Source organism: Metarhizium album (assembly GCF_000804445.1).
Source record: "Metarhizium album ARSEF 1941 chromosome Unknown scaffold_9, whole genome shotgun sequence".
Lineage (NCBI taxonomy): Eukaryota > Fungi > Ascomycota > Sordariomycetes > Hypocreales > Clavicipitaceae > Metarhizium > Metarhizium album.
Window position 1 is genome coordinate 202,195 of NW_024467583.1, and position 18,412 is coordinate 220,606.

At 52.8% G+C, this 18,412-nt stretch overlaps 5 protein-coding genes across 5 annotated transcripts; 2 read left to right on the plus strand and 3 right to left on the minus strand.

Annotated features, from left to right (window-relative positions):
• Positions 1-994: 994 nt before the first annotated feature.
• Positions 995-2,623, plus strand: MAM_04171 (uncharacterized protein; the record flags this gene model as incomplete). Its single annotated transcript, XM_040822969.1, has 1 exon — positions 995-2,623. One exon carries the CDS (start codon positions 995-997, stop codon positions 2,621-2,623), a length of 1,629 nt encoding a protein of 542 aa, XP_040678848.1.
• Positions 2,624-3,213: 590 nt separating this feature from the next.
• On the minus strand, positions 3,214-5,116 carry MAM_04172 (uncharacterized protein; the record flags this gene model as incomplete). The annotated part of the gene is made up of 2 exons (XM_040822970.1): positions 3,214-4,578; positions 4,886-5,116. 2 exons carry the CDS (start codon positions 5,114-5,116, stop codon positions 3,214-3,216), a joined length of 1,596 nt encoding a protein of 531 aa, XP_040678849.1.
• Positions 5,117-6,366: 1,250 nt separating this feature from the next.
• Positions 6,367-9,000, minus strand: MAM_04173 (calcium dependent mitochondrial carrier protein; the record flags this gene model as incomplete). The annotated part of the gene is made up of 7 exons (XM_040822971.1): positions 6,367-6,919; positions 7,001-7,166; positions 7,225-7,830; positions 7,885-8,018; positions 8,239-8,512; positions 8,657-8,737; positions 8,838-9,000. The coding sequence occupies 7 exons, from the start codon at positions 8,998-9,000 to the stop codon at positions 6,367-6,369; spliced, it is 1,977 nt and encodes a 658-aa protein (XP_040678850.1).
• Positions 9,001-9,945: 945 nt separating this feature from the next.
• Positions 9,946-11,108, plus strand: MAM_04174 (RNA polymerase II holoenzyme cyclin-like subunit; the record flags this gene model as incomplete). The annotated part of the gene is made up of 2 exons (XM_040822972.1): positions 9,946-10,222; positions 10,297-11,108. 2 exons carry the CDS (start codon positions 9,946-9,948, stop codon positions 11,106-11,108), a joined length of 1,089 nt encoding a protein of 362 aa, XP_040678851.1.
• Positions 11,109-11,462: 354 nt separating this feature from the next.
• MAM_04175 (alpha/beta hydrolase) lies at positions 11,463-12,862 on the minus strand (the record flags this gene model as incomplete). Its single annotated transcript, XM_040822973.1, has 2 exons — positions 11,463-12,244; positions 12,454-12,862. The coding sequence occupies 2 exons, from the start codon at positions 12,860-12,862 to the stop codon at positions 11,463-11,465; spliced, it is 1,191 nt and encodes a 396-aa protein (XP_040678852.1).
• Positions 12,863-18,412: the final 5,550 nt, after the last annotated feature.

The window sequence follows — 18,412 nt, forward strand, 5'->3', positions numbered from 1 at the left end:
CTTAAGTACTTCTTGTGGGTGCCAAGCTACTTTAGGTACTTGAGTACGGAGTAGTTGAGTAGTACTTGGGTAATCCTACTGGGGAGCGCGATCCCGGTGGCAAGAGCGCAGGTCACAAGCGTCAAGCTCGCCTTCTCACGTGCACTTGGCTCCTGCCCCGTGTTCGTTTTTGCCTCCTCCGGCAGGCACGGGTGACAGTTGCAGAGAAAGAGAAAGAGTAAGTTATCTGGAGTCTGGACCATGGCGACAATTGTTTCACTTCTTCCATCTCGTCGTCAGGATAGCTGCACCACAGCCCCGTCATCCCGTCATCCATCGTTGGGCCACGCCCTGTCTAGCTGCCGCAGCTAGCGTGCCTCGCTCCTCGTTTCTTGGACGAGCATCAAGCTCCACGCTCCACGAGCACCTCGAAGCCGGCTGGTGCCGCTCACCCTCCCTCACTTCATCGCTCGCTCACTCCCTCACGCCCTCTCACGTCTCACAACGGACTCGCTCGTCCACTCACATGTGCGTTGCCCCGACAAGATCAAACCTCCCAGTCGACCATTTCTACGCAGTAGTCACGTCCGAACTTAAGCCATCGCCCAGCCATAGCATCCATTGTTGTTGACACCACACACCACCGTCTGTCTGTCTTGGCTCCCATGAGGCAGACGACGGCCGTGTGGTCTTCTTGCCTTGCCTATGAATCGGCCCATCCCAGCTTGGAGCACCAGCATCGCATCGCAGCCTGCCTTGGCCATTGTCCATCCCTTTTCTCATCGAGCTTCATCTGCCATCATCGCCGCAACCGCGTGCGGCAAAGTCTTCGACTCCTTGCAGACCAACTCAACCGCGCCTTCTCCGTACTCGCTCCTGCGCCGCCATCTTCACACCTTGATGCCGTCATCGTCACGCGACAAGGCCGGGCGCGACTCTCCTTAAAGTTCATCTCTTGGGCTTCTCGCACACACAGTCGCCAACACACGCCGTCGTGACTCGTCAGTCGCCGCTCATGGTCTCCCAACCAGATCAGCCCTCTCCAGGCTCAGGCTACAACCCAGCTCCCCTCGTCTCCTCACGTCGCGGCCACCAGTATTCTACTTCCGCATCCGTCGTCTCGCGGCCGTCGCTCTCCCGCACCAAGCGATACAATCGCTCCCTCACGGGCGGTCATTCCCATGTTCCTCAGAATGAATTTCCAGTATTTTCGCACAGCGGCGATGTCGAGATTCTCATCCGCGTTGGTGCACGTCCAGGTCCAGATGCCATATCGAATCGCTATCTCTTACACCGGCACACCTTGACAAGGTGCAGCGGCTTCTTTGAAGCGAGTACCTCGATGGAATGGTCCAAGCCGCGACCCTTGCTAGCCGGAGGCAATGAACTCGCCCGCATCGGTGAGGAGCCGTCGTCTGCGTTGGATTGCGCTGATGCGGTCCGGTTTGCTTTCGTTGGTGGTGGTGTCTCGCCATCACCAGGAGCCTCGACCCCGACAAAGACGTGGAGGTATGAACTCGACACTGGTGTCGGTCCAGGCGATATTCCCATGCTGGTTCAGAAGGAAGAGACAGCGCCAGCCGCAAACTCACAGCCATCGTTTCCTTCACTCTTTGGCTCAGCTCCTGCATCCAACACCAAATCCGCTTCACGATCAAAACACGGCCCACCCACCACCAGCCACGCCTCCTTCTCGCGCTCTGTCGCCAACCTAGCCGTGACTCCCACCATGTCCCAAGAGCACCAAGATCTTTTACGCGACTACGACAATCTGTTTCGCATATTTTACAATTACCCGCCCATCTTGGACGGCGTCAATGTCGCAGATGCCTACGTCCAGTGCAAGTCGCTCCTCACCCTGGCCGACCAGTACGACGCTCTGGCCGTCGTTGGGCCTCGAGTCGATCACCACCTGCTCCAGTTCCAATCTCGGGTATGGAAGCAAATCGCCAAATACCCCATTTCCTACCTTCGCCTGGGCTATCTTGCTCGAAGCAAAGTTATATTTCAAGAAGCCCTGATTCATGTTGTTGGCCAATGGCCGGTGGGAGAGCGCAGTATTCGTGCCGCGCTTCCTGATATCGTCCTTGACATCATAGAAGATAAAGTAGACGAGCTCGAAGAAATCATCAGCCGAGTCGAAGGGCGTCTCTTTCGGCTCACCCTGACCAGTGCAAAAGGAGAACGTGTCACCCCCGGAAACAACTACCTGGATTGGCTCGTAGTCAGTCTCTTCCGTCAATGGCTTGCAGACAACACATCGCCACAGCCATCACCTGAACGACATGGCAGTGGCCGAAGCAGCAACTATCATTCCGCTCCGCCGCCACCGGTCCCGCCCCTGACCTCCATTGGGCGGGCCTATCGAACCCTGGGGTCGGGACATTCGAGCTCATTTCTCAACCACGAGGACTGCAAGAGATTTTTGAAACTGACGCCGGAGCTGTATCGTCGCGATAACCTGCGCAGGTTCGAGAAACGCATGGATGAAATGAAGGCCATGGCACGAGACCTCGTTCGCCCCCTTCTTGGAAGTGGGCTGGAGCTCGATTTGGCCGGCCCGAGCAGGACCTCGGAGGGAATCAGCTACCTGACTTGCACGGCCGTGGGCAATCGTGACCTCCCGTGGCCTGTAGAAGGATGATACCAGCATCTCCATCACCAGCAAGATGGCCAGGCGACTACCTACTCACCGCTGCTTTCTGCCTTTGGTTTTACTTTATTTTATTTTATTTCATTACTTTTTCTTTCATTTCTGAACAGTCATCATTTCTCTATCCAGCCGAACAACAGATATGTACGTCATGGTGCGAAAATAACGTAACCAGCTGCCCAGGTGGCACATCTTTTTACATTCCATTTACCAGGATACCCTTTCTAGGCTGAACTTTTTTCTCTTTCAGTCCGTTTTTTTTTATTTTTTTTTTTTTTTTACAGAAACATGATGTCAATTTTAGTAATGTCGTGTGGGTACGTAGAGGGCTGTGTCAGCCTGGATTAGGTCGCAATTGCGCGAATATGAACATGAAGATGGAACATGCATATATGAGTATAGTATAATTGGACACAAATATCACTAATTTCTTCTTCCAAGAGCAGTGTGTCCGTCGATTGGGAAGCTGTAGCCGATACTTGTGATGAGTGCCGCGTATCATGCATGGTACACGGTAGTCTCGGAGACGCCAATACATGTTTCACGGGAAGAAAATGTTGACCGCGAGGTAGCTACCCAACCTACGCCTTGCCAACCTGCAGCTGCACATCACCAGACACGGTACCCATCTTGATAAAGGATGCTCCGTCGCCCTTTTCGCCCTCTACGAATTTGCCAAAACCACGGCTTCGTCGAGTAATCCTGACATCTTTTCCCGCCACAGAAATATCGCCAGATATGCTCTCGGCGCGGAATCTGCCCACCCAAGTGGCGGGGTAGAAGAGCTTGACATCGCCGCTAACGGAAGAATGCTTGGAACCAAAGTTGAACATGGCAAGGCTGCCGGTTTTGCGGTTTTCAGAGTCTTTTGCGTGGGACTGGGCGTCGGCGGGCATCTCGATTGCCACAGCCTCGTAAATGTTGACAGTGGTCAATCCGCTCTTGGTGTCGGTGCTGAAGCTCGCCCTGTCGGAGCTCTTGGCGAGCAGGGGAACAACATTGACAGTCAGGTCGCCGGAAACAGACCCAATCTTGGCGGAAGATGTCATGGCAATGTCAGCGGTGATGTCTCCGGATGCCGTGCCAATCTCGACCTGGTAATCGCGGGGCGGCATCTTCCTCCCGAGCTTGCCGCTCCTGACGGTAGATGCTAACGGCTCCTCGAGTCTGACCTGCCCAGAGATGGATTCAACCTTGAGCTTGGCCTCGTTGACGGATTTCCTGTCAGCAGCCTTGGGGGCAACTTGGGCTTCGACGTCGCCGGAGCCAGACTTGATCTGGAGAAGATCGTACAGAGGGAACCATCCCTTGATGTTGCCACTGACAGTTTCAACATTGATTCGGCGCGATTGCATTGAGTACGGCGCAATGCCGTCGTCGACATTGCTGGCTCGGGGAGTGTTGACGTCGCCAACAACAGTTTTGATGGAGGGGCCGTCCACCACGCCCATGACGAGGCCCTCAACAATGTCAACGTCGAGATGGACGAGATCGAGGTGGAGGCTATCGAGGTAGGCATTATGAGGTACATAGACCGTGACACGCACTTGGATGCAAGGTGCAGGACCTGAGGGGTCCCACCAGTCCAGAACCCGGGGAGAGATGATGTCGATGGACTGAAGGCCTTGGCGGACATGTATTTCAGTGCTGGTTCTCAGCCTCTCGTCATTGGAAATGACCTCGATCTCGACACTGCCTCCTGCCTCTTTGGATGGACGGAGCAGGAGCCCTCCAGAAACATGAGGCTGACGGCCTCTCTTGAATTCGTTCCTTTCCGGCCTCTGCGCAATATTTAAAGAGAAGCCGCTGCCGTACTGAAACGGTGCAATTGACTTGTCAAATCTGTGAGGGGTGTTTCTGCAAGACACTTTGGGCCTCCACTCAAGGTCACGTTGGCCACCCATGTTCGATTCTTTAACTGGATCGTTGTCGAAAATTTCAGGGATCTGAAGACAGGCAAGTTAGTCTGTCGGCGCGGCCAACAACGCAATATTGAGCCAGTCCATGTGGTAGGAAATGGGAGGAGTGATGCCAATATGTAGCAGGACCCCATGTGATTTGTGATCCGACGAAATGTGAATGTGTGAGTGTGTGTGCGGGAACAAGTAGGCGAGCTCGAGTATTGGAGCATTCGTCCATCATATGTGACTGCCAAAGATAGCAAAGACCCCCATGCGGATACGGGCAAGTTCGCAAATTTAAATGCGACGTACGGAGTACGGGCTGCTCATGTGACGCTCGTGCCTGACTTACTTTGGGACGCTGAGATCTGCTGCCGCTCAAGAATACCCCCCCGAAAAGAGCAACGCAAATCGCCAGGACGGCGGCAACACCAACAAGTGTTTTGATACTCTCCCTCGTGTTGGGCGAGTGAGGGGCGCTTTTAACTCGCTGCCGTCGAGAGGCAGGCGGGCCATTGGGTGAGCCTCCCACAGACTCGGGCTGACGAGGCAGCAGTGCCTGATGTTCCTCGGGGATGGTCATTGGGCCCTGATTGTTGTTTCAGCTGCCAGACGAGGGAGGGGCAAATGTCTGATGGCGTCGAGAGCGGCCACCTGAGAGTGACGGTGATGGAGGGACCGAGCCGTGGGCTGATTTAAAGAAGTTGACGCTGCCAAAGTTGCTGTCGTCTCGGATGGAGGGTATGAATAAAGGAGGAGGGTGCTGTAGCCGGTGCGCGGCAGGGCACCATCGTCTGTCTCGGACGCTACGCCTGTGATGATGATGATGATGAGTGGGCGAGGTGACGAATGCAGGGCTACGGAGCAGCTGGCGTAGGAAACGACGCGTAAGTTATCGTCAGTGTGTGTGTACGGAGTAGGACTCGGTGTATTTGCGGAAGGCGCCCTGCTCGGGCGCGACTTCCCCATTGGAGCAGCCAGTCGGTTCGAACAGGCGGCGCAAGCTCCAGAGTTCCATTCAAAGGATAAGCGAGACCGAGCACGCCGTAGCAGTGCGTCGAGCCCGTCAGCCACCACTCACTTTGCTCGTCAGCGCGCACGCAATGAATTACGCTCGATGGCACGCCGGTGAGTCGAGGGCCACAAGGAAGCCAAGCCAAGGACATCGGACCCAATCCCCGCACCGGTTGCCGTACCCGTGCCGGCACTCCGGCACGGTATCCACTTTCGGCCGATCAGCAGCCTCGCACCCGGGCGCAATAATGTGCACTCGACGTCGTTGATTGTAAGTAAACCCTTGTCTCGAGTCTGAAGCTACATACGAAAGTTTCGTCATTTCGTGCTAGCTTGCACAGCTCACGTTCCGACGCAAAGCACGCCGTCATGCTCGCGTGTCGAGGTAGATGCTGCTTGCATGTCGACCCTGTCCAAGTTCCACCCCGGTCGGTGGTGTGTTGTGTTTTCAGGTTTCCTCCTCCTCCTGGGCATCCTGTATCCTGTTCCTCCGAGAGCCTCGCAATTGCTCTCGCACAATTCCAGTCTTTTCTCTTCTGAGAAGCGCGCTTTCCAGAGCGTGAAACAAATGAGCCACAAGTCCCTCCTCTCTAACGGCGTATGCCCTCCAGCCAAATCATGGCCACGCACTTCAGACAAAACCCACCACTCAGGTGATTCCAACAAAGGGGGGAAAATGGCCATTGTCTGAGGACGGTCCGCCCGCATGTACGAGGCAGCGAGCAGCTATCCGAGCACGTCCTCCGACGCGTGACCGCTGCTTAATGTACTCATACACCGTCGCTCTTCTAGGTTGTCTCGTCGTCTCTCCAATGACTCTCATTGTAACCCAAGCACGGACTTGGAGTTTTCATACACCACCCACGTGATGCTCAGCGCAGGTGCAACCTTGAGCAGGTTCGGCGACAATCCCTTATACAGACCACGATATCCCTCCTTCTGAATGGTCTTTTGGGCCACGTCCCATATGCCAGTATACGTCGCTCGGTGCATCACGGTTCCTTGCGTCTGCAGCCGTGTTCGCACCACGTTGAGCGGGTACACGACCGTCGCGCCGAACCCCCCAGATGTTGCGCCGATGATGCCCGTGGCAATATTGCCAGGGTTGGCATCCTCCTCATTGCAACCGGCATACCTGGCGTAGTACGTTCGGTATGAATTCTTGAGCAGCTCAAACATGGCCATGTCTATGGCGCTGTACGGGAACATGCCCACGAGACCCATGGTCACACCACGGTAGCACGCTCGAACGCCGCCGTCGGCGTACATCTTGACAGCCGTCTGACGGACTAGTGCGCTGCCCGTCGGGCCTCCTTTAACAGTCTCGCACTGCAAGCGGAATTTGAGGGTATCTAGTGGATAAACGCAAAATCTGTCGCGCAGGTACGCGGTCAGCAAAATCCATTGAGGGGCGGCTTTACTCCGCTTCGACCAGGAGGCCAGTAGAACTTACTGTGCAATCATGCCGGCAACACCGCCTGCGGTGAATTTTGAATACGACTTGACATTTCTGGCGTCGCCATGGCCCTCCAAGTTGGCCAGGGCTCGCTTGGCTGCTTCATACGACCCAAATTTGATGGCCGTCTCTGGCATGATTTTGATCACATTCAGGCCATTGCCTGCCGCGCGGTCCATGTCAGCATCTGCCGTGCCGTAGCCACCGGTTCAACAACTCACCCGCAAAGAAACTTCGGATACCGCCGTTGCGGAACAAGTCTCCAACGGCATCGCTGATGGGTCTGAGCGCGTTCTTGACCGCGGCGGCTATGGGGCGACCTTGGGTGATGGCGGCAACTGCAGTCTCGGGGCTGGTGCTGGTGTTGACCAGTAAATAGACCTTTAACCGGTCGAGTGGCGCAGTGGCCGTACGAGAAACCCCGCCGGCGATGGCACCCGCTAGGAAGTAACCTGGATCAGGCGCAAAATCTGTCAGTTTAAACTTTTGTCGGGTTCTGATTTCCACGCCCGCCCAAGATTGTGACGGTTCTTCCATGTGCTCTTTTGAGGTGCCATCGCCAACGTGCTGTGTAGACTGTGTAGGTGTTGAAGGTTCTAGCCGTGTGGGTTTTGTTGCGACTAACCGCCGCCGCTTTGTTGTCGTGGATGGGACGCTGTCGCGCTCTTCATGTGCGCTCGCCACGGCATTCATTCCAGGCTTTGGTGGGACATGCACAGCGTCGGCATCTGCGTCTGTACATGTAGGTGCCGTACTGTCTCGTACGGGGCCCGTAGGAGACCCGGAAGACGATCCTGCCGGGGAGGGCAACGCAGACGCTACTCTAACTAGAGAGCCGAAGAGAGAATAGAAAAGAGAGCTGGAGGATGACTCATCCGTACCTAGACCTTCCAAAGTTTCGTCACTGACAAGAGAGTCTCCCTCGGGCGTGACGCTGACGACGGAGTCGTAGTAGGATAGGACGGCTTGGAGTTGGGAGTCGTGTTCGCAGGCTGGCATGAAGAGGAGAAAGTTTCTGTGTGAAAGCATCAGCACCGTCCCAGAGGTCAGCTGGAGTCCGTCTTTTGCCAATAGTAAGAGGGCAGACTCCGGAATGTACGTGTGAAGTGACGGTGTGGTGAGTGATGCTGCCCCACGACCTCATCAATCACGGGTCACTTGCGCACCCGACTTGAACGTCACGACTCCCAAAGGATGGCACGGGACCCAGCGGTGAAGTCGGGGTTGGGACCTACCGCCATTCCTCAAAACTGACAAAACCGTCATTGTTCCTGTCCAAGTCGTGGAAGAAGTCGGCGACTCGACGATTCGAAACGCTCAGACCGGCTGTGCGAAAAGCAGTCTGGAGCTCGGCCGCGTCAAGTTTGCCGTTGCCGTCCTTGTCGATGGCTTGAAAAAGCAGAAGCAGCTGCCGCTCGGTTTTCTCGACGAAGTTGCGAAACTCTACAGGGTGAGCCGCGTAAATATCAGGTACCGCGTTGGTGTGTCTGGCGACACATGCAGAGAGAGCTTGAAGCTTTGAAGCGCGGCTCCGAATTTGCGGTGGATGGAAGCGGGACGTGGTAGCTGCTGAGGACGAGGACGAGGGGAGGGGAGGGGAGGGGAGGGGAGAAAAAAATTCAACAAAGCATCATGACGAGACCCAAGGCACACCTTCAAATTGGATTTTCCCATCGTGGTTCGTATCGACCTCCTTCATGATCTGCTTGAGCAGATTGTTGGCATTCTTCAGAGCTGTTTTGGTGGGCGCGTATTTGCGTCCCGTGGTCAGCGAAGCAAAAGGCCTGCCTGCCGCGCATCCCGAAAGCGGCGTGATGGCCGGAGCAAGACTCACGATGATCAATGCGGCGAAAACCCTTCTGCAGGCCCTTCAAGTCCAACTCCCCCTTGCCGGCAGGATCCAATCGGGACCAGAGACGCTCAACTCTGGCTTCGCGTTCGTCGGGCGACTCTTGGAGCCGTGGCTTGGCGGCGGTGACGAGTTTGGGGGTGCTCATGGCGACGGCATCGAGGCGTCCGTCGTGCAGCTAGGGGCAGCGACGGGGGATTGGGTGAAGCAGTCGCCCGCGCGTGATGGAATTGGTGATTTATGGTAACAGCATCGTAAGGCAGAGAGGGTGTCTGAAGGCTGCAAAATGTGCAACGGGAGGGAGAGCGAAGAGGCAACGCTGAGGCAGAGGTGAAGACGAGCACAGTGACGTCGGGGGAGCGGCGGCGGAGGAGTAGATCAGGGCTCAAGGTACTCCGCACGGGCAAGGGACTTGGGTACTCCGCACCGAGGAGCGGTCTCACGCTGGTGGAAGGTGGAAGCAGCGCAGGTATTCGAGTAGCTGGTGGTACATGTCAATTAAACCAACGCCTGTAACCTCGGTGCCTCCCTGCTGTAAGTTGTGCGGGACCTGCGTGCGCGACTTGAGTACGCATACTTGAGTACTTGAGTATGCAAGTACCTAGGTACTCAAAGTATGTACTCAAATACTCAACTTACGTGAGCTCTTCAGTCCCATCACCTATCAGCATCTGGGCAGGCACCTAGGTCGGCGGATGTCCAGAGGACTCGGGTTTCTCAAGTACGAACAACCGCAGACGCAACGCAACCAAGTTATCCGGGAGTCTCAGAGGCTGAGAGTCGGACATGCCGTATCCGCCTCGCTTCGCTTTCCAAAATCACAGCTGCCGAATCGGTAGCACGGGGGCAAAAGCAACTGGTCAATGAAAGGGGTGGCACTGTGGAGGCGCCGCTCAGCTGCTCGGGCGCTGAGGTGTTCAGGTGCAGGTGCTCAGGTGCTCGGCTGCTCGGGTGCCCAGGGTACCTAGGACCTAGTGCTTACTCAAGTACCTACCTGCGCACCTAGTGTATCGCCAGGTACTCACTACTTGCTAGCCACATGCAAGTACGGAGCCCATGTAACTCCGTGTGGCACCAGCCGTCCATCTCCGCGATGCAACCAACGACATTGGCATCTCGCTCGACTTCGTCCTCGCTCGACTTCGTCATCTCCCACTGCTCTGCTTCCCCAGAGTCTGCAGGATGCTCCACGGCTCTGATTCTTTACCGAATGGCCGCCAACTACTGGGAGTCGACGCAGAGGCGGCATTGGCTGTTTACCAAGGACCAGCTGTCCAGCATGCGACAGAAGCTCGACGACGAGAATGCCGACCTCGTGCGCATGTTTCCCGTGCCGCAGCCACGCCATCTCGCCATATATTTCAATCAGCGTTGGTCACTTTCCCTCCCTCTCTCTCCCCTCTTCTCCGCCGCGGCATGCCCTCGGGGCTGACCTCCAACCCAGAACTACTCCGCCTGGCAAAACGCCTCAGCATCCGTCAACAGGCCATGGCGACTGCCCAAGTCTACCTGAAGCGATTCTACATCAAGGTCCCTGTGCGATCCACAAACCCGTACCTCGTCATAACAACTTCCCTCTATCTGGCCTGCAAGATGGAAGAAGCGCCGCAGCATATCCGTCTCATCGTGACCGAGGCAAGGCAACTCTGGCAAGACTTCATCGGCCTGGACACGTCCAAAATCGGAGAGTGCGAGTTCTACATGATTAGCGAAATGAACTCGCAGCTCATCGTGCACCAGCCGTACAGGACGTTGACGTCGCTCCGGGCAGAATTGTCACTGGTAGATGAGGACGTGCAACTCGCGCGCTCCATCATCAACGACTCCTTCAACAGCGATCTGCCGCTCCTGTGCGCACCGCACGTCATCGCCCTCGTGGCCATCTTTCTCGCGCTTGTCCTGCGGCCCAATTCCGCCACTCTCGGCCAAGCAGGGGCAGGTTCTGCCGCCGCTGCCGGCCTCGCAGCCGCCCAAGCCGCCCTCAGCCAAGCCGCAAGGGGCAACGGCGGCAACCGTCACGGCCTGCCCGATCCCCCTTCGGCTTCGGACTCCAAGGAGAAGCAGCAAGAGGCCAGGATATCCAGGGTTCAGCATTTTGCCGCCTGGTTAGCGGAGAGCACTGTTGATATCGCGGCCATGGTTGACGCCACCCAGGAGATGATTTCCCTGTATGAGTTTTACGAGCAATACAATGAAAAAATGACGCGAGAGCAAATCAACCGCTTTGTCAAGGCGCGGGGCTTGGATAAATTCTAGACGTTCCAATAAGTTTCTTCAGAAGCCTTGTGTTTTTGTGTGTGCGTTTTTTTTTTCCCCTCACCTCTCTTCTGGGATGTAGAGAAACATGGCGGGTATCGCATACTTGCAAGGAGCGGACGGACGGCGTTGCGGCGTCATTGCTTTGGACACGAAGAGGAGTTTGTTCATTCACGCCAAGGAGTTTGTGGGTTTCATACCATTTCACAGCGATGCACATGCCGACTGAAATGCAGATGGCACAAGGGTACAATATATCTATTTTCTAAAGGGAGCTGGGTCCTCTATAGTCGTCCCCGATGGCTCTCTCATGCGAGTTTATATTTCAGGCCAAGTGAGTCCGCGTTTAGTGCGTCATCGTGTCCAGGCCGTCATGGCAACATGCGCAACTTGCTTTCCGTGGGAAATGGCAATCTCATGACCGCCCTTGAGGACCCTGACGTCGACGGCGTCCTCGCCGAGCACGGCAAACGAATCCTCTATCCACTCGTCCTTGACCACAATCGGATCTCTGTCCGCCAGAATCAAGCATATCCTGCCTCCTTGTAGGCCGGGCACGTGCTCGTCCGCCCGCCTCAGGGCGAGCTGCTCACCCAGCCGCCTCCACACGGCCTCGTGCTGCCCGTAGATGGGGGCGTTTCTGATGGTGCTCACGTATGCGGGCACAAAGCCCGGGTTGTTCCGCAGCTGCCACGCGACCACGTCCCCGACCTTGGGGCCAGACGCATCCCCCGCGCGGACGGGGACCTGGTCAAAGTCGACGTGTTGCGAGGCCTCGGCCACGTCGACGCTGGCCGTGCCGGGCCGGGGCTCGAGTCGGCGTCTGGCGAGGCCGTCGACGAGCCAGGAGGGCAGCAGGCCCTCGGCGTACAGGATGCGCGACCCGAGACTGACGCGGGCCGGGCGGACGAGGCCGCCGGGGCAGACAAAGGTAGCCGAGCGCAGGAGATTGGCGTGGTAGGCCGCGAAGGCGGCCGCGAGGGCACCGCCGAGGGAGTAGCCCACGACGTGGAACGACGACGGGCCGGTCCAGGGGACGCGCGACGACGCCAGCACCAGGAGCACCTGGCTCGTGTACAGACGCTCGTCGTGGGGGAGGTCGCTCGGGCAGTCTGAGTACCCTCTGCCGAACAGGTCTACAGCGCCACGGTTAGATCTCGAGCGGCTCCTCCATCGCTCCCTCCCTCCCTCCCTACGTACGCGCGAGTCCCTTTTCCCCTGTCCCCCCTCTCTCAGGGGCGACTACGAGCGAGCGGGCGAGCAGGCGGTCGGGAGGGTTCCTGGATCCGTCTCTTCTCGCCCCGGGGGCAAGGGCACGGCGAGGCGGGAGAGGCGGCGGGCTCACCGAAAAGCATCACTCTGCACCCCCTGGCGACGAACTCGGCCGCCATGTCTCCCAGCGCGACGCAGGGAGTCCCGATGCCGTGCAGCAGGAGGACCTTGTCGCCGTCCTCGGGACCCCACTCAAACGCCTTTATCGTCCCGTAGGCGGTTTCCACGTCCCTCGCGCCGGGAAACACGTCGGGCGCATACGGCACCGGGCGGGAGGCCGACGTCCCATCTGCGGCTGCTGACGTCGCTGCTTCTTCTCTGGCTCTGGAGCGGATCACTCTCTTCGGTTTCACGGGGTCCCCGGGGCTCAGAATGGGTCGTATGCGGAAGTAGAGATAGAGGCATGCCGCGCCTGTGAGGAGGGCGTAGTCGACTGCGCGGGCTGTGCGGAATCGGTGGTGTGATTGGGACAAGGCCGACATTTCCACTGGTCATTGGTGTGCTCCCTTCTACGAGACTATGCGAGGATCCGGGCAGCATGTTTCTCGAGTGCAACTGAGACTTGTCGCCCAGCCCGAAGAAACTAGGCTAGGCTAGGCTGGGTTTCAGAAGTCTGCGAGGCTCCGCCTACCCGGGACTGTGGCGTTGAGCATCTTCGGTCGGGTCTTGTCTTGGGTGCCGTGCCTTTTCTGTCTTAAAATCCACGGGTCTTGTCGTCGATATTGTCCCGGTATTCAAGTCTGCAGAGGCGACGTCTCACGATGCTGACACTACCCAGTGATTGCCGAGCGACGAGTGCGTGGCTGTGGACGTGCAAATGGCTGGCACAGACCCGACCGTGGCGGCAAGACATGAGTATCTTCAATCGTCCCGACTCCCATTCTCTCTTGGGCCGTCAATGCTCGCTCTTCAAGGGGTGTCTCTCCGGCGCCAACTGTCGGTCGCAGAAAATGCCGGCGGTGTACCGAGTGCTCCTCCGTACGTTCCGAGTACCACGACATCAAGTTCAACCTGACGGCTCCGTCCACTCCGGGCTTCGCATCGTAAGAGGCTGGTGGTAGTGACGGGCCCAGTCCCAGCATCCCACGAAGGCTTGGTGTAACGCCACCGCTATCAGCTCGAAATCAATAAAAGAGCGCCAGGACCATGCGGAATGGCGGCTCTGTGCGAACCACACATCGAAAGGAACTGCTGCCACTAGGTTGGCGAGCATTGCCCGCCTCGTTGCCATTTGGAGGACTCTGTGCTGGTCCGGGAAACAGAAAACTGGACGGAGCATCAAGACCGTCTTGTCGGGGTCCCCTTTGTCTCGAATCAACTGGCACTGTGAGCCTGCGAGGCAACCATCCATCCATCCATCCATCCATCCATGTACATACGTAATGCGATGGCCTAGAAGTGCCTCCCATTAGAAGAAGGACTAACCCAACAAATCGTCACTCTCATACGCCGTGTGTGCAAGCACCATCCTTGCCGCCAGAGGCTCCCAAGTCCAACAAAGAGCGGTGTACGACATTGGATTTGGGCACGGCGGATGACTAGTCAGCTCCCTGATGATGGAGCGTGGAAGGAGAATTTTACCAAAAGAAGGGGGGAAATGCCTCCTTCAAGGCTTGTAGAGTCAACCCCAACTTCAACAAAGATGGTGCTACGATATCGGTAGACAAGTTGAGGCCTTCAATGCTCAATCCGTCACACTCTGTCTATCCTACCCTGTATCCCAGACCCCATAAGTCCGGCAATGGACAAGTATCTTCACGGGAAGCCAAGTCGGCATATTCGGCGGGAGGAGACGACAATGGGGCCCGGGTACAGGATTCTTTCCCACTTTTGTTCAGTGGTTTGGTGTGTTGAGCCAATAGGTTATCTCGCGTTATCTGGCGTTGGCCACTAACAACTACACCTGGCTAGTAAGTTGCCAGATACCCCTAGATACCTTGGGTAGTTTGGGTCGGAAGGATATGTTGAACGAAAACTCCGTACCGAGGCGGGATTGAACTGTCGCCAGGGAGCGGTGGCCATGCCTCACAAGACCCATCTTGTCGGTGCGGCATGGCTGCGTGGAGGTTGTTTCTATCACGGGACCATCCCGACCTGCCCCCGGCTCCATTGTGGTTGTGGATCAAAGCTCTTGGCAGACATGAATGCTTCATGCTCATCGAAGTGCCATTCAAAGGTGTCCAATGGAGTAGGCAACAGTGAAAGACGCAAACTCAACCTTGACTGACCTAGCCTGACCAAAAATACTTGGTCGTGTACCAGTTTGCGTGTTGCAGCAACGCCCTGCCAACCTTCCGAGGGCAACGAGCTCCATATTACAATCAATGCATTCTAACAAGGGTTGGAAGTGGTTGACATGACTTATCCGCTGCTCCTGTCTAGGGCTGTGATGGTTCGAGGACACTGATGGCTTGTGGGCAGCATCGTGTGGCCATGATCAACGACGAGAGTACCCTGCAAGGATAGGGTTTGGTCCATTGCTGCACACCGAGTACAGAGTTGGACAAGTATCAGATGATGGGCAAGCCAAGGCTCCAAACGAAAGCCCATTGGTCCCAACGGCAACAAGATGGTGTGTGAAGAAGCGACCTGGCGCACCAAAGCCCAGGCACGCAGGGTGACGCCAGATCCAGCCAGTCAGGTCTGCGACATGGATCGTTGGTACTCCGTAAATAAAAGAAGACTGCAGCATCTTCTCTGGGCGATACCCGAAACGTGTCTGTCTGACGGGTGGTCCCTGTCTGGTAAGTTGCTCCGGAGTCCGGACGCAGAAGCACTCAGGTCAGACGCATCAAATCGAGACATCGACGGACCTGGACCTGTGGAGGCCCCAAGCGCCACGGTGCGGTGACGGCGGACGGTGATGACGGTGTGGTGTCGTGGCTGTTGAGCCGTCGTCTTCCCGCCATGTGGGAGTGGAAGACGGTTGGTGCATGAGCATCAAGGATCCGGTGACTTTTGGCAGCTTTGGGATCTCCCTGGATGGACGACATCCCAGCAGTTGAGTCGCAACGAGAGCAACGGGCAGGTCGCATCGCACTGTAGTGTGGCTGCGTCTCGAATGAGGTTACCGATCTGACTGACCTCTGGGCCAGGGAGCAAAAGAGGCATTGCGATAACTTACGGGGGTGCTCTCCGTACGCATGTACATGTGCACTGTGCTCCCAATGTGTACTGCACCGTACTGTACTGTACGTACTGTACTGTACTGTACTGTACTGTACGTACTGTACTGTACTGTACGTACTGTATGTGCTCCGTACGGAGTACGTGCAGAGTGGTGGGGCCTCCACCACAACCCAGCCGCTCGAACCGTTTCACCTGGTGGCGGTGGGCGTTTCATTAGAAGATAACGACTACCTTGGGTAGGTACTTGAGCAGTTGGCCACTGGTAACGCACTAGCAACTAGTCGCTGACAACCGTGGAAGTTGCAAGCTCGCAGGGTACCCAGCCGACTGGCACGACGGCACAAGCTGTGCTGTTCGCGGTTCTGACCTCGAGAACGAGGGGCGTTTGCGGTGACAGATGGGTGACGTGGTTGGTGGAGGTGGGAGCAATCTCAGCACGTCAACAGACCACTTCAGCGTCAAAATTGAACCGAGGGAGAAAAGGGGCCAGGGAGCCGCGAGCCCTGCACATCAATCTCCGTGTCCATGCCGCTGGCCTAACTGCTAGGTTACAGGTACAGGTAGTTGGCGTGCCCGCGGATGCTTCAGGGCGGTTCCAGGCCATCATGATTTTGTCAGCAAGTTACACGCCGCCGGGCACGCCATCAGTGGCTGGTGCAGGCTGCGGGCTCGAGCACTCAGGTATGTGCCCCGTAGGCCCCATGCATCCATTGGCCAACGCAGGCCGGTCACTGGATGCCTGTGGTCTGGGGCTTCTGGTGCTGCCACAGTACCAAGTAGAGGCTGAAATACACTGGAGCGGCCCGCTGATGCTGCTGCGTCCATAACTGAGAGTGTAGATGACCCGACCATTGCTCGCCTACCTGAGCTGACCTGACCATTGTAGTTGACCTGACCTGACTATTGCTATAGGGGGACAAGGGGGCATAATGGATTTTAATTAGTTGAATTTTCTTTAAGGAATCTATTCTTAGTAGAGTAAAAGATAGGGCAAAATAAGTTCTAATTAGGCAGAAAATTATTATAGAATGTAATTAAATTATATAGAATATTTATAAAAAGTAGGTTTAGAAATTTTAATATATTAGCTGCAGCTCTCTTCTAAATTTTTTTTTTCTTTATGCTTTACTCTCTTATTAAACTAAGGCTGTACTATTAAAATAATATTATATTATAGAGAATCTATAAGTATTCTCTTTAGAATTTATTCTAAATATACTTAGAATTAACTCTAATTAAATTCTAAACTAGAAAGCATTTTAGTAGTATATAAGTAGAGAGAGAGGCAGGTATTAGCTTAGTCTCTCTAACTATAAATTTAATATATAGAGCAATCTTATTATTAGAGTTAGTAAGATTTTTTACTATATAAATATAGAGAACAGCTATATATATTATATTATAAGTTAGAATTTAATTAAAATTAATTATTATTTAATTTAGGTTTAATACTAATACTCTATAAGATATATACTTTTCTTTAACTTATTTATTAAAGAAATATCTTATTATAGTATATAGAGCAGAGGTATTATAGTTAAGTGCTAGTGCTCTCTCTTCTGCTAATAACTAGGCAGCTGTTTATATATTAATTAATAATTAATTTGTATTAAATTTGAACTCTATACTAATTAACTTATATATAGAGTTCTACTAAAACTTAAAGGAACTAGCACTTAATAAAAATATAAATCTCTATATATTTATAAAGTTATCTTAAAATTGCTAGATATTAGTTAAGCCTAAAGTGCTTTATAAAGAGGATAGTAAAGTAAGTAATTTATAATTAAATTATAATTTATTCTAGCTAGATTTTAATGGAATTTTACAATAGTTTAATATTAATACTATATAAATTGCTGCTTGCTTTATAGAAAGCATAAAGTGTAACTATTATAATATATAGTTAGGCTCTTGCCTGCTACTAGAATAGCAGAAAGGCTGCTAAGTTTAGAATTAGTACTACTACCTAGAGGCAGGCAAAAAGGCTGCAGTATGTTATAAGTAGCATTTAGAACTAATTTAGAATTAATTATTGCTAAATTCTAACTGTCTCTAGATGCAAAATCTTCCTAAAGTAAGATTAACCTAAGAAATATTATTAATAAGACCTATCTGCATACTCCTCCTCCTAGTAATATAGATAGAAGGCCTACTAGCAGTACTTATAATAGTATCTTATAACTTAGCAAATTTTTTTTTTTAAAAAAAAAAATAGCATTATAGAATAGATAAATACTCTAGAAATATTACTAGTTTTTTTTAGTTAATAAAATAAAATTTCTATTTAAAGTGTAAATATTTAATTCAACTCTTATAACTATAATTAAATTTAGTAAAATAAATTTATTATTTAATATATAACTATATATAAATTTAGTAAAATAAATTTATTATTTAATATATAACTATATATAAATTTAGTAAAATAAATTTATTATTTAATATATTAAACTCTTATAACTATATATAAATCTAGTAAAGTAAATTTACTATTTATTATATAAGTATTTAATAAAACTATTATAGTTATATAAGTATTAGTTTTAATATACTTTTAAAGTTATAGACTATAAATTTAAGAAGAGTAAAACTTACTTTATAATAAAAAAAAATTATACTAATAATAGAAAATATATAAAATATAAGTATAATTATAAAGAAATAGTAGAAAATTATAGTAAAATAGTAGAAAATTAAGGGAAAAAAATAGAATTTATATCTAAATTATCTACTATATTATTTGTATCTATATTTAAGATATTTTGTTAAGGCAACTAGAGTTATAATTATAAAAAATACTAGTTATCTTTATAGTAAATTCTAGTTATTTTCTCTTGCAATTTAAGCTTATATCTTTAAAGTTTCTAACTCTAATTAAGTTTTTTGTTCTTTATCTTTTT